At 49.1% G+C, this 24,019-nt stretch overlaps 1 protein-coding gene across 3 annotated transcripts in view; it reads left to right on the top strand.

The window, feature by feature from the left end:
* KALRN (kalirin RhoGEF kinase) overlaps positions 1–24,019 on the top strand; it is a 593,373-nt gene that overhangs the window by 376,921 nt on the left and 192,433 nt on the right. For all 3 annotated transcript variants that reach the window (XM_036242841.1, XM_036242843.1, XM_036242842.1), the window contains exons 30-33: positions 174–364; positions 780–881; positions 2,147–2,289; positions 5,647–5,749. In XM_036242841.1, coding sequence (XP_036098734.1) covers positions 174–364; positions 780–881; positions 2,147–2,289; positions 5,647–5,749 — 539 coding nt within the window. The remainder of the gene's footprint in view (positions 1–173; positions 365–779; positions 882–2,146; positions 2,290–5,646; positions 5,750–24,019) is intronic.

The raw sequence follows: 24,019 nt of genomic DNA, 5'->3' as shown, positions 1-24,019 counted from the left end.
GCAGTTCTGAAGAGCTGTCTGCTCACGTGCTCAGGCCGCTCAGGAACCAGCAGAGAGATCCTGTGGGAGCTGTGGGCTCACAGTTAGGGGAGTCTCTCCAAGAGGGGGTGGAACATGGCCCCCCGAACGTGACGCTAGAGAAACTCCGCAGGGTGGAAATGGGTGTTTTTCAGGGTTCGACGAGAACCTGGACGTGCAGGGGGAGCTGATCCTCCAGGACGCCTTTCAAGTGTGGGACCCGAAGTCACTGATTCGGAAGGGGCGGGAGCGGCACTTGTTCCTCTTTGAAATCTCCTTGGTTTTTAGCAAGGAGATCAAAGACTCTTCAGGACACACGAAATATGTTTACAAGAACAAGCTACTGGTAGGTGGGGCACGTGGGGTAAGACAAGACCCCCTTTCCCTAGAGCCCTTGGGCAGGAAGGGTCACACACACTCAGCTCACCCCCGACACACCAGAGCCGCCTTGGACAAATGAAAGTGCCTATTTGGAAAGCTCCCCCCAGCCCCACTTCTGCATATGAGAGTTCACAGTTCTTCCTCCTGTTTGCTCTGAGCACCGCCCTCTTCACCTTCCCTCCCTGCTACCTGCCGAGCAGGCGCCCGCCTGTCGGTCCTCTCGTCCTGGGTAGATGAACAAAACGTCCAGTCTGTTTAAGTTTGATTGACAGAAGCCCCCTCCTCGGTCCTCTCCTCTGTGTCGCCTTTCCCTTCCCGCCCCAGCCCTAAGTTTCCCCACTGCCCCCTCCCCGCCTCTCACAGGCATTTCCTGTCTACAGACCTCAGAGCTGGGTGTGACGGAGCACGTAGAGGGGGATCCCTGCAAATTCGCCTTGTGGTCTGGGCGCACCCCATCCTCAGACAATAAAACCGTGCTGAAGGTTAGTGCTGTTCTGTGCTGGCACAAGGCCAGGGTGCGGGGAGGGACATGGGCCCCTCGCACCTAACAGCAGGGGCCAGGAGACCACAGAGCCACTGGCCCGACTTGGCAAGGGCAGCATCGCGTGGGGATGGAGAAAGTGGATTCCACACCTCAAAGACGAGTGGTCCCCGGAGCCCGTGCACTTGTGGGCCTGCTGGGCTTCCTCCATGGGCCATGTGTCCCCCCAGGTGTAGAGGACAACAGCTGCCCCTTTGACAAAAGGCACCTTGATTTGCTTCACATTCACCCCACATGTCTCCTGAACGCCTTGCACATGTGGAGCACTCTGCCCAGTGCCGTGGAGGGCAGCTATGTGTAAGACATGGCCCCGTCCTCTGGGAACGTACCTTCCAGAAGCTCTAGTAGATGATAGGAGCACAGGAATGCTGAGAAAGGGCTTCTCGCCAGCTGATGGCCTGAGGAGCCATCTCAGCTCTGCACGTGCCTGGGAACCGATCAGGGCCCGTGGGGCAAGCACCAGTCACTGGCTTACCCGGGAAGTGCCCAGCACAGTGGCTGCCCGTCGTGAGACAGAATCACCTGAACACAGCCCCACGGACACCAGTGGGATTCAGGGAATGGCAGCGATGCCTCCAGTGAGCACACTTACCAGGCTGGAAACCCAGGACCGACGGTCAGCGCGGCCCATGTGGCCGCACTGGGTGCTGCACGTCCTGAGCTTTGTCCGCACCAGCTGGTTACCAGCTGCTGCCTGCCAATGCCCTCTTGCTGCCCCCCCCCCCCAGTGCTCCCAGACCCCCCAGAATCTAGTAACTGACATGTTCATCCCTGGCCCGGGGAGGGGGCCTCCAGGTACTTTCCAGCCCCAGGGCAGACGTCAGTATTGGTGAACACCTTGCAGGGTGTAAATGCTTAGAAATCACCCCCGGACCAGTCTACACTGCATCTGGAGGTCATAACCCTGCTCTGAGAGTTGGAGCGGCATGTCCCTGGGATTGAAGAGTCCTGAGTGTAAAACGAGAAATGAGCTCCTTAAACATTTGGTCTTTTAAAAATAATGGACGAATGAAGGAGGAGGGTTAGGGACTGTTTTGGTGGGTGCAGGAGATGGGAGGAGGGTTGGGGGCTGTTTTGGTGGGTGCAGGAGATGGGGAGGAGGGTTGGGGACTGTTTTGGTGGGTGCAGGAGACGGGAGGAGGGCTGGGACATGTTTTGGTGGGTGCAGGACATGGGGTTCTGACTCTTTTCCCTGTGGCACTCCAGGCCTCCAACATAGAAACGAAGCAGGAGTGGATCAAGAACATACGTGAGGTGATACAAGAAAGGATCATTCACCTGAAAGGAGCTTTAAAGGAGCCAATTCAGCTCCCCAAAACACCAGCCAAACAGAGGAACAATAGTAAGAGGTAACCAGCGTCCCCCCAGTCCTGCCACATGTGCTTCCGGGAGCGGGCGAGGGTGAGCCTTGGCCTCCTCAGGGCGGTGTGTTCTGCAGGAGGGACCCCTCTCCACGAAGCCCCACGAGGTCCGCCCAAGATGGGTTATCTCCTCTTTGAGCATCTTGCCTACTGTCAGTTCAATTCGGCAGGCTTCACTGAGCACCTCTTACTTGACAGACACTCTGCAAGGTGCCACAAGAAGGTAAAAGGGAGTGAGATGAGTCCGCTCCCCCGGACCATCTGACAGCTGTCCTCACACGTGGACTAGAGCGCCTGTCCCAGTGGGAAGCGGGACAGTGAGCACTAGGGCGGTGTGTCTCGGGAAGCCTCTGGGGAGGAGGGGGCGTCAGTGGGGAGCTCTCCGGGCTTGTTAGACAGTAAAAGGGTTTCGTGTACTGTAATGTGTGGGGGTGGTGTGACGTGGTTATCATTGCAGCTCCGACCACCACACCCCAGAGTCCTCACCTGTATTCATACAAGAAAAGCAATGTGATCGGGCAGAAGAGGACTTATTTTTTGTACCTTCATCTCCCTGGGCCCTTCTGAGTCCCAGTTTCCCGTAGACCAGTGGTTCTCAACCTTCCTAATGCCGCGACCCTTTAGTACAGTTCCTCGTGTTGTATGTGGGCGGACCCGCCTGGAGACGGATAGAGGAGCCGTGTCTCGGTTCCTAAGACCATCGGAAATATGTGTTTTCCGATGGTCTTAGGCGACCCCTGTGAAAGGGGCATTCGACCCCCAAAGGGGTTGCAACCCACAGGTTGAGAACCCCTGGGTTAGATGAAGGAATGACTTCTTAAGTATTTCTTTCTCAAGTCTCCATGTGACAGTCACCTACAGGGACTCTTTTGGAGGCACTTCAAAAGAAAGCATTCAAGAACATCATGTCAGTATTCAAACAAACAAACAAAAACAGAGAGCTGGTGGTGATGGTCATTAGCAGTAACAGGCCCTCCTCCCCTCCCTCTTCATGAATGGACTAAATCCGAAGGTTAATTGGCCCTTTGGTGCCAGCCAGGACACACAGGCTGGAGCGCCAGCACAGGGCCTGGGGAGTAGCCGCACTGGTCCCGAGGAGGTGGTGGCCAGAAGGAGGGTGTGACTAAGCTAGAGAGACACCTCCATGGGGCAAAAGCCCCAAGACCTGTATGGCCAGGATACTGTCACCTCTGTGCTGGAAGGACAAATTATGACTGTGTTGGGGGAAGAGTTATTTTGATTTCAGTTACCTATGTCCAGACTCCAGGGAAGGGATACACTTAAACACTAGGGACAGGCCCTGCTGCAGGAAAACCCTGCTTTAATAAGAAGGTAGAATGGAAATGTCATAAAGAGCTGACTGTCCGGGACCATGGCAGGAAAGAATATTCAGGTAAGGGGCCAGGGTGATTCTGTGCGAGCCCCTCTTCCTACAGCAGGGGAGTTTGAGCATCTCTACAACATGGGTGGGCATATCCTGGAAATGGCCTTTGCCTGTACTCTGTCACTGTTCTGTGATGAGACCATGAGAAACCTAGGCATAGTCTGCAGAGACTCGCTGGGCACCTGTAATTTCATTAGCTGGGCTTCCTGGCTATGGGGACAGAGTTGATGGAGGAGTGGATTGGCCTGGGGAATGCAGCCCATACTCCTGGATGGGCTCCCCTACCTCCCTCAGAACTGGTTTCATCTGGAGGGGCCCAGCAGGGCCTGCCATGGGCCAGAATGGTGGGAAGCAGAGAGTACAGCCAGCTGTTAACTCTGCAAGTGGGGAGCAGTGCCCGGGGCGCGGCAACAGATGATCTGAAAGGCCTTTCTTGTTGGTTCTGCAGTGCATCCTGTAAGTTCTTCTTACAGCAGATTTTCCTTCCTACAAAGGTGGGGCTTATGCTATTAAAATTTTCCCAGTCCACAAGGGGTGGTAAGAGAGCAATTGACTTAGAAATACCCCGGGTGGAAGAAAACACTTTTTATGACGAACAGACACCGTGTGTTATACATGGGCACCCCATGTATGCCCCATGCAAACGCAGGTCCACGTACACTCACAGGGTGTCATTGTTTGGACGCCGGGAGGCAGCTCCAATAGACGGGTTTTGTCCATGAGGTGACATCAGACAGCAGTCCCCCTTCCCCTTAACGCCATAGCTCCCCTGTGAGCAGCACCGGGGCTGTGACTTCCAGAAGAGCCTCCCCGGGAAGAGCTGCCATTCCGCCTGCTGACTTACCCGACCCGGGCCCACATCTCCTGACGCAGACCAGTGAGCCTTCGCCAGTTCCCATCGAACCCTGGCCCTGGCTGCGGGTTCAGTGCCGGATGGGGACACAGTCCTAAAGCTGGAGAGTCGGAGGAGCACGCGGGACAGCCGTACGGTCCGGGGGGCAGGACGGGTCCGAATGTCAGGAGTGCGCTGGGGAGAGTGTCTTGTCAGACGCTGAGGAGCACCGCTGTCCCCAAAGCTGCCGTGGGACCGTGGCTGCTCCCTGTCTTTGAGACGATGCCTTGGCCTTCTCTGCTTATCAGAAGGCATCACAAACAAGCCTGAGATACACAGGACCAACCAAAACGAAGGCAGTGGAGGGTCTGACATTAGGAACTTCTCGAAGATAGTCTCCCCTGGAGAAAATATCCCTGCCCGGTTTTTTGAGCAGACTAAACACAAGTCAGAACAGTGTCTTATCAGTTCTGTTTGCTTCCTAGGCCAGCTAGGAACCAACCCCATCCCACGGCAGGGGTGGGGGCGTCCCGCCCGCGCGCCCTATAAGGCCTGCAAAGTCAGTACCAGCCACCAGCACACGCCTCACCAAATTAACCTGACCAAATGTAGCAGGCTAATTTTTGAGTTAATTTTGTATGGCCTGTGAATGATGTTATAAATATCCAAAGGGCCCTTGGAAGAAAAACGGTTCCCACCCCTGCCGGTTACAGTGTGCAGAAAAACTATGCGAACACCCTGAACTCTGGGTTGGTTGGAGATGACCCAGTCTGCTGGGTCGAAGCCTGGGTCCTAAGTAGGATGTACCTCTTCCTAGAGCCTATGATCGACCCATTCCCAGGAGAATGAATAAATAGTTGTCCCTCTGCATCGTGGCCCAGAGCAGTTTGGGAGAAGGAGCCACTTTGTGTTCAGTTATCAGTGGAGCGATTCTGTGTTTACCAAGTACAAGTGGTTACATCACTGAAAATCACACAGGGCTGCTCTCTTCCGTGGGATAATTTTAGACAAATCCCTGCTAGAAAGTGCTGAGGCTCTGCTCCGCCAGCCCAGCTGGAGTCCCGTGTGCTCTACACCCACAGTGGTTCCCCCCACCCCCACCCCTGTTTTTTTTCTCTTCTTCCTGCAGGGATGGAGTGGAGGATGTGGACAGCCAGGGGGATGGGAGCAGCCAGCCAGACACCATCTCCATTGCCTCCAGGACCTCTCAGAACACAGTGGACAGTGACAAGGTAGGACAGTGCCCCAACCCTCCTTCCCCTAAGACATCCTGTTGGCTTAACTACCCCTGGAGAGTTACCCCCAGAAGGATTTCTCCCGCTGTGGCGCCTGACCTCGGGAGCCAGTTGTCTCTTGGTCGGGCTGACGGAGGTACGTCACACATGACGGTCTTGTCTGGGGCCGGAGAGCGGGACTGTCAACTGGCCTCTCCTGAGAGGGCTCAGCAGAAGTGGCGAGGGTGAAGAGGGGGGGGTCTCTGGATCTCCTTCCGAGATGCCCCACCTGGCTGCTTGGGCCACTCTGCCTTCTGAGAGGCTGGAACTCGGGGAGCTGAGGCTGGCGTAGTTTTCTGAGACCTTAGTGGCTGTGATTGGCTCATATTTATGATGATTTGAATGGGCTCATCTCAAAGTTAGACCAAGAGCAATGCTTTGGGAAATGGCCACAGGGCTGCTGGTTGGTGGGAGCCTCCTATACAAAGGGGCTCCCTCGGGAATGATGCCTTCCTCTGGCCAGACACTGGGGCTCAGTTCCTGAGAGGCGAGGGCCAGGAAGTGGTGTGTGAAGCAGTGTGCGGGGATGTGGTTGTCTGGTGAGAAAGCCTGGTCACTTGCTCTCTTACGTTGGGGAGCAAATAAACAAAAGCCAGGGGCTCTCACGGGAAGCGGAGGGAAGGAGACTGTGCCCGAGACAGTATTTGTTCAAGCCCGGGAAGAACTCAGCTGTCTGGATTTGCAGCAGGGACATCGCAAGGCTTTGTCTCTGACCCTGCGCTCACGTGCTTACCGGGGTCGGAAGAGTACGGGATGGTCTTTTGCTGCAGGTCAGTGATTTTATTAAGGAGGGCATGGGTTGGCATAGACTGTTTGGCCCCAGCTCACCTAGACCTAGCATTTTGGCTTAGTCCGTCAGCCTCAGGCAGCAGGCTGTGTCCTGCTTCACTTGAATTTTCCAAGTTATGGCTGGGTTTTTTTTCCCCAAAAAGATGATCTGCAGTCATTAGGATTTTTCCTAATTTTTTTCTTACTGAAAAAAAAGGGCTATGCCCCCCAAACTTCCTAAGAGCATGGTGCCAAATCACACTCTAGTGTTCGAGGACACGCAAGGGCATTCTGTCTGATTCCTGCCTTCAAGCTACTAAGCCATTCTGATGATCAGAGTGGATGGAAAATTGGTGGGGTTTTTTTCCACTTGTAAAAACATACAAAGAAAATTATTTCTGTACTTTCCTTTCTTCTTGAATCTGTTGTTTAGAAATACAACCTAGAATATCCTATGAATGCAAGTGTTGCTTTTTAGACAGGCAGCGGGCGGCACGTGAACTGCCGCGCTTCCCACGTTCAGACGTGGCCTGTTAGTTTCGGGGTCCAGGGACGTCAGCCCTCCCCGCTGCTGCTCTGTCTCCCCGCAGCCTGACTTACTCAGACCCCTTTGGGAGAGCCATTTGTCCTAGGAAGCTGTGGGCCCAGCCATGCCTCGTCTTCTGGCGAGGTACGTGCGGCTGAGCGAGAGGACTCTGACAGCAGGCATCTCGTTAATGAGGAACCCTGGTGCCTACACGTTATTCTAGCCATCAGGAAACTGAGGCCCAGAAAGACTGAGTGGCTTGCTCAAGGAAATTCTAGTAGTTAGTGGAAACGCAGAAGCTAGAACCCGGATCTTCCCGATTCACTCTCATGTTCCCCCTCACTCTGAAAGTCAAAGCACTGAGCCCCACCCCAAGCTAAGATGAACTCAGCTGACGGGTCTTTCTGCACATTCCCCAAAACCATTGGTCACCTGTTTGTGAAAATGCACCACCGTGTTCTGAGCCTGTGCTGGATCTGTAGAGAGGTGTGGACTGTTTGTTGAACGTGAATCCTTATTTGTGTAACTTCCGTGTTGTGTGTGTCTCTATAGCCAGGCTGTAAAGCCCTGATGAGGGCATTGGTTGCGTCTGTCTGTACCACGCTGTACCCCTGGCACACAGCACACACAGGTGAGACAGGAGTGAAGTAACAGAGGGGACAGGTCCCTGATCTCAGGGAACTCCAGCGTTAAGAGGTAGCTTAGACAGGAGGTCTGAGAGCAGAAACATGCAAACGTTGTATTTTCACACATGCTGAAGAAGACTAGCCGTTTCCTTACCCACAAGCAGAAGGCTCCCGTCGTGTGGAGAACGTGGCCTGTTAACACTGACCCCCAGCTGCCTTCTCAGGCCTTGGGAAGCATGGGCAGCAGGTTGGGAGACGATGGGAGAGCCTGTGTTCCACACGTGAAACCTGGAAAACTGGGGAAAAAGTTAAACTTTCAGAATAAAATGAGGGCCTGTCTGTGATCACACACTGTGATGCAGAATGTTCTTACTTTTCCAACACTGAAGAGTGATAACAAGACAGCATGTGTCCTTGACCTTCCCTCCCCTTCATCAGAGAAACCATTATGTTTCAATTTTCCCCAACTCTACCGAAGACCAGGAAGCTGGTCTCCATCGGTTTCCCAGTGGTTAGGCAAACAGACCTTGAAGAAGAGAAAGGTAACAGAATGGATTGATTCGGGGAAATGGAACCATATTCAATAGAGGGCAAATGGAGGCTGGGGGGCAGACAGCTTTCAGGGACCAGGGTCATTTTAACAGTGGCTTTGTAGAAGGCCCAGCCTTCTTCTGCCCCAGAGGTTAGAAGAACGGGGCTACTGGCCTGGGTGGAGGAGGAAAATGTAACCATTCAAGGGCCGTGACTGACCGTCTGAGCGGCCCCTTTCTGACTGCCCTGCAAGTATTCCGTGTGCCGTGGGGGGGAGGAAGGCTTTGGACACGCCCGGGTTCATTTCAGCTCTGGCACTTGTATCTGTCACATTGCATGAATCTCTGCACCTTAACTTCCCTACCTGCAAAGCAAAGAGCACCCTCTCTCCCTGAGGCCTTGGGAAGATTAAGTAAAATACATTGACTTGGCACCTGTTAGAGTCAGACATTCAGTAAAGGTTAATTTCCCACCCTTATTACAGGGAAAACAAATGTTTATGTACCATGAATCAGAGTGCCTGAATATTTAGCAGACTGAGGGGGTCTTTGAAAGTTCTTGAGTAGAGTCCTGCCCTCTGGGTTCACCCTCCATTAACTAGCTGCCCACAGGCTCTTTGGCATGTGAGACCTAAAAGATGTTGCTTCAATTTACCTGTCTACACCCAGAATAGCCTCTGTTTGCTGGTCCTTAGAGTCTAAGGCGTAGATATTTGTGCTCAGCATTGGCTTATGGGTTTTATGATTTAATGGTTTATAATCCATTATTGTCAGGTATTCATTTTAATCCTTTGGCCAATGGTGACCTGTAAGGCTTTATATATGTGGAGACAGTTGTCTCTTAATCTTCTCTGTTTAGGTTGGAAGCCCTCAGTTTCTCCAGCTGTTCCTCATACTAACATGTTCTCAGACCCTTCCATGCCCTACTGGCCTTCCTCTGATTGGCTCCAGTACATAATGATCCCTGTAAAATGGGGCATCGGGAAGGGTACGTACTGCTGCGGGTGTGATCTGACTAAAGCGGACTCAGCTCCTCGGTCTAGGGCCGCTCTGCCTGACGTCCCTGAGCCGGCACACCGTGTCCGGGAGGACTCTCCACACCTGTTTCCGTGGACTGCCTTGGTTGGGCAGGTGACTTAGCAAGCTGTTAGACTGCTTTCTATCTATCAGACTTCTCTCGTTTGATTACATCCCAGTATTCCAGCATGTCTGGAGTATCAATTATGTTGTCCAGTATACCAGTTACATCTCCTAACATTAGTGGGTAAATATACTTTTCATGGCTTTATCCAAATTCTTGCTAAAAAGACAAGATTGAGGACAGATCAGTGCCCGGCCCCTTCCTCACTTCCCACCTGAGATTTAGCACTTGGAACCCTCCTTCTTTCTGAAAAGGAAAACTCCCTCACTTTTCTCTAGCAGGAGAGCTGGGATTGCTCACTGAAGTTATAAATCCTTCTTTGATGAGGGATCAGTCTAATATTCTTAATTTTGCATTAAACACCGATGAAGCCAACATGGGGCCTCAGTAAATACCGTTAATAACTTCCCCCAAAGTCGCTTTGAATAGTCCCCCCGGGCGTCTGTGTAATTAGTTCTACCCACACCTGTCCGTGCAGAAGTGCTATCCCCAAGGCAGAAGGGGAGCTCACGTTGTGCTGTAGTGGTCTGAGCCCTTCCTGCTCTGCCCAGAAGTGTGCTCTCCCTCCCCTAGGCATTCCCCGCTGAAGAGTCTTTTGCCTATAGGTTTATTATGAAGTGATGGGGCTTTGCATCCACGCTTCAGATAAATCCAAAATTGTAGAATCTAGTCAAGCAAGGCTGAGTAATGAGGTTGCCGTGAAGAAGTATCTTGTTGTTTAACGTGCTGGATGTCTGTGAATAATTTCCAGCTGATGGTTCAGAAGCGGCCATCTGCACTGACGGTCCCTGTGCACATATTTACCGATTAGTCTGGGCACGCGGGGGACGCTCAGTAAATGCTTATTGCATTGCACGTTACAAGCGCATCCTGGTGGGGATACTCTCCATCCAAAAATCACTATGAACTTCTTGACATGTCCAGGCTGGCTGAAGACAGGGAAATTGAAATGAAAATATCTCAAAGGTGTGATTCTTTCTCTGCAAAAATTGTGTGTGAGAGAGAGCGCGCGCTGCTGGGACATGATTATGATTTGAAGGAGGAATTTCAACAACAAGCTAATGTGATCTAAGATGCAGGATGGACTGATAACAGCAGAGCTGAAGGGGACAGCTGGAGAACCTGGAGGTTTCAAGATCTAACTCTGATTTTTTTAAAACTCTGGACTGTCACATTAATGTAGTGGGTCATGACCAAAATTTTGTTTTACTAAGTGGGAGGAAAGGTTCTGTCTAGAGATGGTGAATGTGTAACCGAAGGGAAAGTCACAGATGCTCACGGTGTTGCCCACTGTGTAACATGATGGGCCTGCAAGGGCGGAGGCAGCCTGGCTGCTGGAGCCTCCCAGGGACAGACTTTTGTGGAGCCTCACCTGGTTTATCAGACCTGGTAATCCTGAGACCTGCACTCTGCAGCATGTAGTGAGCCACCAGATGCAGGGGCTGTAGTCAGAGAGGGTGGCGCTTATGCGCTGGTGCATTGGTGAGGGCCCTGTCCCTTCACTGGCCTATTCCAGCTCTCTGTTCACTCACTGTGTACACGTCCTGCGTCCTCCATAGCAGGTGCAGCGCTCATGCTGGGTGTGCAGCAATGGAGAAAACAAGGCCAGCACGCCCTCTAGATTCCTTTCTTGTTGGGAGGAAAGATAAACAGCCAGAAATAGAAAGCTGACTTCTCTAGTCTTCAGCTAAGAGCATCCAAGATAAAAGTTTACTCAGTTTTTCTTCTAAGGAAACATGGGCTGCCCTGGCCGGTTTGGCTCAGCGGTTGGAGTATCAGCCTGCAGTCCAGAGAGACCCGGGTTCGGTTCCTGCTAGGGGCATGTGCTTCAGTTGCAGTTTGTCCCCGGCCATGGTTGGTCGTGCAGGTGGCAGCCACTCGATGTGTCCCTTCACGTCGATGTTTCTCTCCCTCTCTCTCTCTCTTCCTCTCTCTCCCTCTCACTCTGTCTGAACAAAAAATGGAAAAATGTCCTCAGGTGAGGATTAAAAAAAAAAAAGAAAGAAAGAAAACATGGGCTGATGCTACCATTGGAAGAATTTGAAACTGATGTAAGAAATTATTTTTCCTTTAGGGATTAGTGCTGATCAGAGAACAGATGACTCGGGGAAAAGGACTCTCTTCATTTAAATGGGCTTATAAATTGAGGGGAATGCCCCCAAAGCACAGGCCTGGGGATAGGATAGGGGTACTTGGTACTTGAGAGAGTGAGGGAAGGGAAGGAGAGACTCCTGGGTCTGATTGCCTGGAAGCAGAGTCTGAGTCTGAGATTCCTGTTCATGTAGTTAAGGGGGTGCTCTCAGGCAAAGGAGCCGGGAAACAGGGTCCAGTGGGCGAGAGAAGGCAAACATGCATGTGGTTTCAGCTGGAGTCTGGCTCAGTCTGACCCCTCCCGGAGCTCCAGAGTATGAATTGCACCCCGAGTTTGCTCCACCTGGAGACAGGGGGCCAGTCTTTTGTGTCAGCTGTGAGCTGCTAGTAGCCACCATGCACAAGAGCTGGGGTGCAGGTGTCCTGGTGGGAGAGGGGATCCAGGTGGGATGGAAGGCAAGGGGAATATGGTAGGAGCGGGGTGGGTCTTGAGATCAGGCATGGATCAGTCCCTGATCGTTTACCTTAAGTGCATCATTTAATCATTTTGTGCCTCCGTCTCCTCATCTGTGCTGTGAGGGTGATGATTTCTGCTCCCCAGAATTGTGAGGGACTAGCCGAGATCCTGCATGAAAAAGGGTCTGAAGCAGAGGAGACCTGGGGTAGGTCACTGTCCGGGTGTCTGCAGGGCACTCCCGTGCCAGAGAATGGACAGCATGCTGCCTGGGGTCGTAAGGACCCAGCTCACTGGGTTTTGCCACTGAAGGGAAAATCAAACATCTGGAAATGGGGAGACTCAGCAGTGTTGGGGCTAATAAGAATCCTCCGAGTTCACACTAGGATCTTCATTTGACAAATTTTTAAAAACCACCCAGGTGGGCCAGCTAAGGTTGGGACTCCAGTTATTGTGACAGTGTGTCACACTTTTGGGGTGCCTGAGCAGGTGGCCACCTGTGCAGTGCACTGTCTTAAAAGCTGAAGAAAAGGTGCTGGGTCTGCCAGAGACCTTCCTCAGCACCGTTCCTCTGCCCTTGTCCCAGTGGGGTGAGGGCCCATCAACTATTTCTTCATAGGGACAGGTCTGTGCTACCTCCATCTAGTAATAAAACACCTTCTGCTCTTAAATAAATACCCGAAAAGAGGATATAATTGTACTTTCTATTCCCAGGGCTTGGAGTAGATGCATCTGAAATCTGAACGTAGACATCATACGCTCGTGTGATCTTGTGTCTCAGCTGCACCCCATGCCGGATGGTGCAGTGGGCCAGACTTGCTGTATCGATCTTAGATAGAGGCATTCACATTTTTCTCAGTGATTTCTGATTCTGGTAGTCACTCCAAAGCAGGAAAATACCATCTTTGCCTGGCCAGTGTGACTCAGTGGTTGAGCATCGACTTATGCACCAAGAGGTTGCCAGTTCGATTCCAGGTCAGAGCACATGCCCAGGTTGTGGGCCCGATCCCCAGTGAGGGGCATGCAGGGGGTGGCTAATCGATGTTCTCTCTCATCGGTGTTTCTCTCTCTCTCCCTCTCCCGTCCTCTCTCTCTAATATCAGTAGGGAAAAAAAATTAAAAATACCATCTTCACTTTAAAGTTTTAAGCCCAAACTGGGAATTTTTTTCTAGTTTTCTGAACAATCCATGTCGGGGACTAGATTTGAAAATACATAGCTGTTTTTCCTAGTGTAGTTCCTTTGTTACTTTAATCTGTGGTGGCAGTGGCTGGAGGCGGGGAGGTGGCGGCAGTGGGGAAGAAAAGACCTGGGATCCCTGGTCCTTGGGACGCCAGAGGCTCCCTGTGTGTGGCCGCTCGGTCACCTTCCCAGGAGCACAGCTTCCTTCTCTCCTGGGCGACATGCTGCACAGTAACACGTGCCGGCGTTTCAGAACACTGATACTGTGTGAGGAGCCGAGGTCCCAGGCGGCTCAAATGACCGGCTTCCAGAAGTGCACACCACCAAAGGGTGTGCAAGACCCTTCACTGAAAACACAGTTGTTTGTGGGGAAAACAATACAGTACAGGAATAAACTCTGTTTTGCATACTCACAACTGTAACCCTACTTCTGCCTCACCCTGAATATCCTGGGACCGCAGGGCAGTCTCCCATGGCTGCACTGCTTTACTTAGTATTTTGATTTATACTCCACATCTTGAATCCCTCCCTTGAGAGACCCACCTTAAAAGTTGCCAATCGTCTGAAAAAGCAATTAAGTTTCATAAACTAAAGTAGCCAGTGAGTAGGCTGCTGCACACAGGCAGAAGGAGGAAGACCTCAGATTGCCCTGCGATGCCTGAGCGCTGGCGCGTTCGTGCAGAATCTGTTTCCCATGGCAGCTTTGCACAAGCATCTGTTACAGAAATGGGGAAACTGCAACAGGTGATTCTCCAGGAGACAGGAGCTGCGGGTGACAGCTGCCGGGGGCCAGAGGCCAGATTTGACAGGCGAGTTGGGAATGTGGGAACACAGAAGCTTTGGGAAGAAAAGAACCTGAAAGATCATCCAGCCTTCTGTCCTCTTCCTGTTTAAAATAAACAAAGAGACCTACTTGCCCAGAGTCACGAAATCAGTTAATGGCAGACCTAAGACTCAAACTCAAGTCCATGTCCTGCGTGTTAACTTGGATTAAAAGCATAACACTTTTGGCCCTGGCCGGTTTGACTCAGCGGTTAGAGTGTCGGCCTGTGGTCCTGAGAGACCCGGGTTCGGTTCCCGCTAAGGGCATGTATATCGGTTGCAGTTTGTCCCCGGCCCTGGTCGGTTGTGTGGGTGGCAGCCAATCGATGTGTTCCTTTCGCATCGATGTTTCTCTCTCTCTCTCTCTGTTCCTCTCTCTCCCTCCCACTCTACCTGAACAAAGAATGGAAAAATGTCCTCGGGTGAGGATAAAAAAAAAAAAAAAAAAAAGAAAAGCATAACACTTTTGGGGTAACCCTGATAGTTCAGCTTCTAGGTCCTTATAGCAAAAAGTAAACACTGTCGTGACCCCCTTCTCCAGCCGCCCCCGCACCACCCTGGCCTGGCCCTGGCCAATCATAGTGACCCAAAGAAAATAGAGTCGTTCTGTAGCCCGTCCAGAGTCTCTAGGGCTGGCATGTGGCCAAAGGAAAGATAATTCCTCAAGCATTAGTGCCTATCACAGACTTTCATGCCAAGCACTTGTGACTCACATAGTGGCCTCGGTGGGGGTGTGATTCTGCCCTAGACAGTCCCCAAGCCTCTCAAGGCGAACCCCTGGTTGGGCTGAGCGCTTGGCAGGGGGCACCGGCCTGTGGCAGGGCTGCACCCGCCTCCGAACTGCCTGCAAGCAGAAGTCTCCAGAACCCGCTCAGCCCTGCCACAGCCCAGCACGCATTTTAATTCTGTTTTTTAAAAAGTTGGTGGAAGGAGAAAACAAATCTCAGGGGAAACCAAGATGTCAAAGTGGATTAGCTGGCAACAGTCCAAGGCAAACAAGACCCAAGTGAGTAGTACACCTTGGGCTGGATGTGTTGTGCAGGGAGAAGGGGCGTGAGGAGGGGAGAAGGCGTGAGGAGGGGAGCCTGCGGGCCGGGCCGGGGCAGCGCAGGGCGGGCAGGGCAGGCAGGGCAGGGTGGGCAGGGCTCGGCTCTGAGGCTGCAGGCGGGCGGAAGCAGCAGCTCCAGGGCAGGGATCTTACTGGAGTATTCTGCTCAGACCTCTTGGCACACCACTTACCTGGCTTCCCTTCCATGCCAGTTAAAGAGAAGAAGTCCTTTTAGTGTAGTGCGGAAGGACCGAATCCCTTACGGGTCAGGCTGATGGCAGGGGGAACAGGCTGTGGAAAATACCGTTCTTAAAAGGTCGTGCTCCTGGATGAGAGAAGTGACACCAGGAGTGTGGTAGGCAATCCGGGGCTATGAAAATGAACTCTTTTAGAAACTTCAGGCAGAAATAAATCTTGCTAGAAATGAATGTCTGGAACCAAAGCAGTGAGACTGGAAATGGGGCAGGGGGTGGCTCGGAAGGGTGGATCTGCTTCTGACGCAGCACCTGCCCCGTGCGTGCTGCACTGCAAACACGGCGTGCGTTGCCCGTGGCCGCCTCGCAGGACACGTGGGGAAGCCTGTGGGACAGACAAGTGGGTACATATTACCCTGCTCCTTGATCGTATGCTTGCTTGGGTTGTCACTTCCTCCCTGCTGATGGCTACTGTCCACCTGCCGGCACGGCCAGGGTAACGCAGTAGGTGGATGATAGGGATGGGGGATCTAAGAATCTGTGTCATTGGGTGAGATGATGTGATCCTCTTGCCAGAAAGCAGGGATGTGTTAAGAGAAGCAAGCGGAATGGTCTCTGTGGTGACCTCCCACTGGGAGCAACAGTGAGGATGTGACTTCGGCTCAGGGTTTCTCCCGGGGGCCACAACATAGCAGGTGTGCCCAGGGTGCCCTGATAGCCCTTCCTGTGTGGGAGAACTGTTAGAAGATGAACTGTGCAGACCGGGCCCATGGCAGGCGTCCACTGCCTCGCTCACCGTCCCCAGTACTCATCAGTGGCAGCATCTTCTCGCAACAGGTGTCACATGGGTCTGGCCCTGGTTGTGTCGGGGCGGCTGCGTCCTTGTATCCGAGCTGTAGTCAGTGTTCAACCTCCTCGTAGGTTAGGGCTTAAAGTTAAACCTTCCAAGTTCAGAGTGTTCGTGTACTGCCCTTTTTAATGCTCTGATTGATTCTGTTTGAAATTGCTCATTGCTGAGAGATACTCCACTGATTAGCAGTTCGGCAGAGCTCCTCCTCTCGTCCGCATGGCCCCCGTTGATGCTGGCTGTAAAGGCTTAGTGAATGCCCCTGTGTACATAGCTGGCTGCCCTGTACCAGCTGCAGGGGCTTCTGCTCCTCTCTGAACTTTGTGATGTACTAACGAAACAGAACGGGCTCTGTATTTTACCGTGTCCGTGTCCTGTCTCCTGCTAGCTGGTGGCCTTTCAGTTGCAGGATGGGGTGGGAAATGTTTGACTTACTGTCTGCTGCTTCTCACTCATTCATGGACAACAGATGGACTTAGCACTAAAGGATATTGAAAACCCATTCTCTTTTCTTTTCCTTGGGAACTTGATGTATGCTACCTTTTTATCGCTTTAATTCATCGACCATTTATTGAGTTCCTACCATGTGACAGACACTACTCTAGACACAGGTGGCTGAGAACACGGCCGACAAAGCAGCCTGGTGGCCTGCCCGCACCTTTCTCTGTTGTGCCGATTTTAGTCCAAATATGCTCATTTTTAGGGATATTTGAAATGCACTAAAACTTGCTTCATTTTATTTTTACCTTTACTTCCATATATGCTTGTGCAACTGACCCCAATGCAGCTTTTACTTAAAAAGAATTCAGCAGTTCTTTTTAAAAGATCATTTGGGAATTCTTAAAGGTAGTCCCCACATTTTAAATTCCCTGCTTCATAACCATTTCAAACCCCGATGCTAGAACCCCACCCCCGTCCTCACTGTGCTGTAGTTTCAGTCAGCAGATTCCTGATTAAGGAAGGTTACTTTCATGTTGGGTAGACAAAGAAAAGGTCAGGAAGTATTCACATAACCCCCACATATTATTAAATTTCTCCTATCTCATAGAACAGGAATGTCAGAGAAGAATTGTCCTTCAATAAAAAAAGGAAAATCACCCTGGCCAGTTTGGCTCAGCAGTAGAGCGTCAGCTCGTGGACCAATGAGGGGCAGGTTCGATTCCGGTCAAGGGCATGTATCTCGGTTGTAGTTCGGCCCTGGCCCTGGTTGGGTCATGTGGGAGGCAACCAGTCAATGTGTCCCTCCCACGTTTCTCTCTCTCTCCCTTTCTCTCTCCCTCCTCCCACTCTATCTGAAGATAAATAGAAAAATATACTCAAGTGAGGATTTTTTTGTAAAATTGTTCTATGTTTTAAAAAAAAAAGATGTGAAGGGATGAGGAGTGGGGATAGTTTTGTTAAGGAAGGTGCTTCAAACTGTGGCGTCTGAAATCTGTCCTGCAGCAATCGCGCCTCCCAGCTCACGTCACCTCACTACCGCCCCAAACAAGAATGGTCACAGTGTTCACAGCTTTATACACACAGACTGTTGAGAACCTTTCTTGCATTCATGAAAAATTTCTCAAAAATTTTCTAAAGAAAAATTTTAGGGTATGTTCTCCAACATTTACATTTAAGATGATACTTCCAACAGGGGCATATAAAGTCCAAACCACTAAGTTGGTTGTGTTACTCAGAGGGCCAACAAGTAGGCACTACCATCAACACATGACCAAGCAGAAAAACCTGTTACTGGAGAAGGATGAAGTCAATCAGAGGCAAAATAGAAAATTATTTCAAATATATTGGCCAATGAATGAATTCTTTTATTCAACAGAATTTTAATGAGTGCTGGTGACCAGACTCCATGGAGATTCAGGATATATAAGAATAATGTCTGTTCTAGTCCCACAGTCCTCTGACTTAGTACCCAAAGTGTCTCATATGTGATACCAAATAGAGTGACTATATATGTTACATATATTTATGAAAGGATCAGTTGACAGCACTTCTGTTATGCTGGTTGCTGTGCTGGGCATCTGAGAAATTACAAAGATGAATGTGCCAGATGAGACACATACTTACCACATAATATGCTACATTTTATATCAGAAGTACACCCATATTGAACAGCAGATTTAGCCTGGGAACCAGGGGAGACTATTACACCAGCAGTGAAATTTGATCTTGGCCTTGAAGTTCATCTTTTTTTTCTATTTCTCCTCTTTTGTATCAATTATGATCCCAAAATAAGTATTTTAATCACGGACAGTACATAAAAGAGCAGTGCTACTGATACATCTGTATCAAAAGCAGTATTTCATTTTGATGTAGAATTGTACTTTTTTTTTTTTAATGAACTCTTAGCTCTGATAGGAATTATTCAAAAATTCCCTTAGAATCTTTACCAAAACCTTCCTTTACTTCCTCATAATCACCTAATGCTTAAACAAGTAGTAGTATATAATAAGTGCTGTTTTACTCTTTTCCCATGTAACAAATCTGGGTAACTACATAACAGGATATGTAAAGCTGCTTCATTCTTTTTGACGGCTACATAATATTCCATTATTTAGAGTACCATAATTTATTTTACTAGTCCACTATTGAATGGTTTATGGGATGTTTCCAATCTTCTACCATTGCAAAAAAGGCTATACTCTTGTACAGGTGTAGTTTCTCACACTTGTGAGTTGTGAGTGTATTAATAGGATAGCTTCCTATAAGTAGAATTACTGCATCAAAGGGAATATGCATATTAAATTTTATTTACATTATCAAATCACCCTCTACATGTTAGAGCAATTTATACTCCCTCCAGCTATGAGTGCCTGTTTCCCACAGTCTTGCAATCCAGTGTATCATTAATATTTTTTATCATTTCCAATCTGATATCAGTCTTTAAAAATAATCCTCATTTATTATTGCTCTTGTATGTTTTGTTTAACTGATAATATTGCAACCATATCATTTTCTATTAGTTATATTAAATGTGCAGTATTTAATTTATATTTTTATCTACTAAGTTATGGGCTTATCTGGCTAACTGACTGTTATTTATATTCTTAGTCCCATGAATAAAATACATTCCCGATTGTAAACATCTGGTTTTCATTAAAGTTTTAAAATTTTAATGTAAAATATATATGCTGAAAATGCATAAAAACGGCTAAACAAGTCAATGGATCATTATAAGTGAACATACATGTAATGACCATGCAGGTCACAAAAGCAGGACATTGCCAGCTTTTCTGAAGCCCATGTGTGCCCCTCCCTGGTCACAACCGGTCCTTCTCCTCTGGTGGCAACTATTCTCCTGACATTTGTAATTATAACATCCTTACTTTTCTTTATAACTTTACGTCCTATGTATGTGTTTCTAAAATAATAGAGTTTCACTGTAGCTGTTTTTAAATTTTATATGACTGGAATCATACTGTATGTTTTTGTGTGTATGTGTCTTGTTTCTGTCACTCAACACTTATTTTTATGGAATTCATCCATACTGACATGTAGAGCTGTTCATTTCTTTTCATTGTTGTATAGTATTCCATTGTAAGAATATACCACAACTAATTTATGCATTCTGTACATGGGATGTTTGGGGCTACTGTGAACAGTGCTGCTATGAATTTTCCTGTGTATATATATCTTTGTGAGGATGTACTCGAGTGTACAGCCAGGAGTGAAATTGCTAGATGAAAAAAAATTGCTAGGTGATAGGGTATGTTTAAGATATATCTTCAGCTTTACTAGATGATGTAAATTTTTATTATTATTTTTTTATGCTGGTACCAAATTTACACCCCTACCAATACATGTGAAGTTTTCTGTTGCTCTATATCTTTGCTTCTACTTGGAATTGTTGGACATCAAACTTCTGGCAAGTCTGGTGGGTATGTGGTATTACCTGCTTATGATTTCATTTTTCTAATTACTAATGAAGTTAGACACCTTTTCATATCCTACTGGGCCTCAGGATTTTCTCCTTTATGATGTTCCCTACATTTGCCCCGTACCTAGTTAGCTGTTTTATTCTTATGCATGTTAAGGAGTTCTTCATATATTCTAGATATTAGTCCTTTGTAGGTAATACATGTTGTCAGTATCTGCTGTCACTCTGTGACTAGTCTTTTTACTCCCTTTATTTTGTCTTGATAAACATATAACTTGACATTTTAGACAATACATTTGTAAGTGAGAGGCTCCTATGATGTGACATATGAGACATTTCTTATATTTAGTATTTTAAAACACGATTCACCATGTATTTCTACACAGAATAGTGTACAGCACAGAGACTTTCTATGTAATGCAGGCCCTGTAAATCCCTCAGTACACCTTTGCTCTACCAAAACAGTAAGAACGAGCTGACCTTTTGAAATGTATCTGTCTGTTGTGTTTTATTGTATACATTATGTAACAGGTAATATAGCTAAAGCAATGGAATGTTTTTTTTTTGGGGGGGGGGGTGATATATACAGTGGAACCTCAGTTCTTGAACTTAATTCATTCCAAAGACTGTTTGAGAAGCAATTTGTTCGAAAATTGAGTCATTTTTTCCCATTAGAAATAATATAAATTGAGTTCATTCCTTTCAGACCCCCAAATGATTCCCTGTTTTAACCCTTCTCATATACAGTACATGTCTAATGTACTGTTTAATCTATAAACAAACACTTCTTTTCCTAAATTTATTGAACCATCTCCTACTAGCCTTAAATGGATCTCTTTCAGCACTCGGTCCAGGGTGTCTTTCAGGGGGTCGGCATGTGGCACCCTCGCTTTTTCACTTAGCACTGCCTTCGGAATGCTGTCACCGGCTAACTGGCTAACTGCTTTGCTCTATCCAAATCGACAACAATGTTTCTGCCTCTTCAATTGACTGTGATCATTGTTTCTTTCACACCCTTAGCAACATTAGCACTCTTTTTTTTTCTTTATTTTTGTTACAGATGTTTCTCCTTTTTTCCCATTGACACCCTCCTCCCCATCCCCACCCCTGCCCCCAGCTTTGTTGTCCATGTCCATCAGTTATGCGTACATGCATATAAGTTCTGTGGTTTTTCTCTTCCCTCCCCCCTCCACCCCCTCTGCTGAGGGTTGTCAGTCTGTACCCTACTTCTACGTCTCTGGGTCTACCCTGTTCCTCAGACTGTTATGTTCATTATATTCCACAAATAAGTGATATTTGTCTTTCTCTGCTTGGCTTGTTTTGCAATGGAGTACTATGCAGCTGTAAGAAAGATCTCTTATCTTTTGAGACGACATGGAGGGACCTGGAGAGTGAAACATTAGCACTCTTTATGTTTTAAAATTGCGCTCATCATCCATTTCACTAGCAACGAAAACAAAAAATTCACAGTATGATGCCTGAGATGTTAACAAGACGAGCTTTAGGGGTAAACTGACCTCTACGGGCACGTTCTCGCCTTCGTTTGTGGTCTGAGAGACACTCTTTGTCATGCTGGTGTATCAGCAGGAGAGAGTTGTCAGGTGGAGAACCAAAGTTAACCAAGATCTTTTTTTCTGTGAACAATTTGTTTGAGAACCAAATTGTTGGAGATGGGAGACATTCAAGAGCCAGGGTTTGACTCTGCACTGGGTCTGGAACTGGCTGTCTGACAAATAGATTCAAGGCCTAGGAAGACCGGGACTGACTCCACAGACTGACACTGCCCTCCTTTGGAACTGACTGAGCGTCTGTGTGATCCACTCTACTCCGGCCACTGTCCTGTTACACATGACCTATGAAAGAAGCCTCCTACACCCTGGCCCTTTGGCTCAGTGGTTAGAGCGTCAGCCCGCAGACCAAAGAGTCGCAGGTTTGATTCCTGCCAAGGGCACATATATCGGTTGGGGTTCGTCCCCTGCCATGTTTGGGGTTGTGAGGCAACCAGTCGATGTGTCTCTCTTGTTTCTCTTTCTTCCTCTCTCTCTCCCTCCCTCCCATTCTATCCGAAGATAAATGGAAGAATATCCTTGGGTGAGGATTAAAAAAAAAGAAAGAAAGAAGCCTCCTGACTGGTCCCCAGACAGTCACCCTTGCCTCCCTCTCTAATCTCCCCAACTCTGCAGCCCACGTGACCTTTGTAAACTCTCCCCATCACTCTGTGGCGTGAAGCCCTTCAGCCGCACCCCTTTGCTCTTAGGACGAGCACTGAAGTCCTCAACCTGACTTACGAGGGCTGCACGGTCTTGGCCTTGGCCCACTTCTCCCGCCTCGCTGAGGCCACTTTTCCTTATGTTTCCTGCCTGACAACCCCCCCCCCCCCCGCCCTTGCTCGAATGTATCAGTTTCTTCCCAGCCCAAGGCCCTTGCAAGGAGACTTTGTTTCCTCTGCCTGGAGAACGATTTCTCCTCCCATGCCACAGTCCACCCCGTTGCTCCCTCTTCTGATCTTAGCCTGTCCTGTCAGTGACGAAGTCTCCTCCCCAAGTCGTAGCTCTCACAACACTCGGTACCGTTATTTCTTGGCACCATCAATACAAGCATTGCGTGGTCCTGTGACTGCCTCCTCCACCAGAGTTGAGGTCTGAGGGCGGAGACCTGTCTGCTGTGTACCCCCTTGGCATCACTGAACCTAAGTAAGCACCGATCCAGAGGAGGCACTTGGTAAATATTTGTTAAATGAATAAATGAGGAACATGTAAACACAGAGCATTGTGGGTAAGAGAGAGATCTAGAGATGGAGACCGAGTATAATTAGGAAAGTCAAACTTCTAGTTTGATAAGTTCAGAGACGTTTCAGCATTTGGCTTTACGAAGCGGGTAGAATTAGTCCAGGCAGCACTGATGTCGGGAGGAAGGGTAGGGAGAGGGGAAAGGATGGGACAGTTGGGAGCGTGCAGAGTAGATATTCCTGGCTGAAGGTCAGGCTTTGTGAGGTGAGCTGTGGGAAATAAAGCGGCCGATGGGTTAGGTCAGACCATGGAAGACCCTGGACACCATTTCAAGGAATTTAGACTTTACTGATTAGTACCCAAGAAACACTGGGAGTTATTTTTAGCACGGTGGTGACAGAATTACTTCTGTTTTCATCTGGATGAATCGCTGTCCTTTTATTCTCTCATTCCTCCTCTAGACTCGGAAAGAGTCTAAGGTTAGCCTTAGAGGACTGTCCACAGTCCTGGGATCTCATCCTTTCTGCCCACCTCCAGTACCAGTGCATGGCCGCTCCTCTTTCCCACTGTCTCACCACGTCCTCCCCTCCGCCATCTGCCACATCCGCTACTTCACGCTCCCGGGAGACCTGCGCTGGGACGTGTGCCCCCGGCTCTTCTTCCTCAAGATCCCACTGACCTTCAGCAAATGCCCTTTTGTTCTGGTGTCCGTGACAAAACTCCAAGAGCATGTCCCTGAGCTGACTTGCCTCCTGGTGGCAGCTTCCCGTTGACTCGTTGACTCACCACATTTTCCGAGAGTTACTTGCCAGGCCCTGTGCCAGGATGGAGACGCAGCAGGGAGACAAATCGGGCCAGTCCCTACCCCTAGGAACGCTAGGTTCTGCTGAGGAACCAGGCCCGCTGGCGCCATTGTGAGCGCTGTTAGGGCTGGGTGCCGTCATTGTCATCGGTCACCTGTATGTTTCCAATGCGACATTTGGCTTTTCCTCGGTCTCAGCATCAGAAGATGATTTCCTTGTTCTCTCGAACCAGTAACGTGGTTTGATTTCCCTTTTTTGGGCAGAATAACATGATGTTCCCAGATACGCAGGTTGTGTCTGTGGATTCGTTTTTGCGTATTCCCAGAGAGCCCGTCTCTTGCCGAGTCCTGAGAATGACTCCCTCAGAATTTGTCGCCTGCCCCAGGCAGGCCATGATCACCCTTTGTTCAGAGCCTTCCAGGAGCCTCCTAAATGCCTTTCTGCTTTCTGGGGGTTTGCCCCGCGTTTTATCTTTTCTTCTGACCCCAGATTTGTCTTCCTAAAACCTTTCTTTCAGTATCGCCCTTGTCCGTTAAAAGCCTTCAATAGCACAGTTTCGTAGGATAAAGTACAGGCCCATTTTCACACACATTT

This window comes from Molossus molossus, unplaced genomic scaffold (assembly GCF_014108415.1).
Source record: "Molossus molossus isolate mMolMol1 unplaced genomic scaffold, mMolMol1.p scaffold_m16_p_5, whole genome shotgun sequence".
NCBI lineage: Eukaryota > Metazoa > Chordata > Mammalia > Chiroptera > Molossidae > Molossus > Molossus molossus.
The sequence above is the reverse complement of the archived record's forward strand: the minus strand, read 5'-3'. Positions and strand labels throughout refer to the sequence as shown.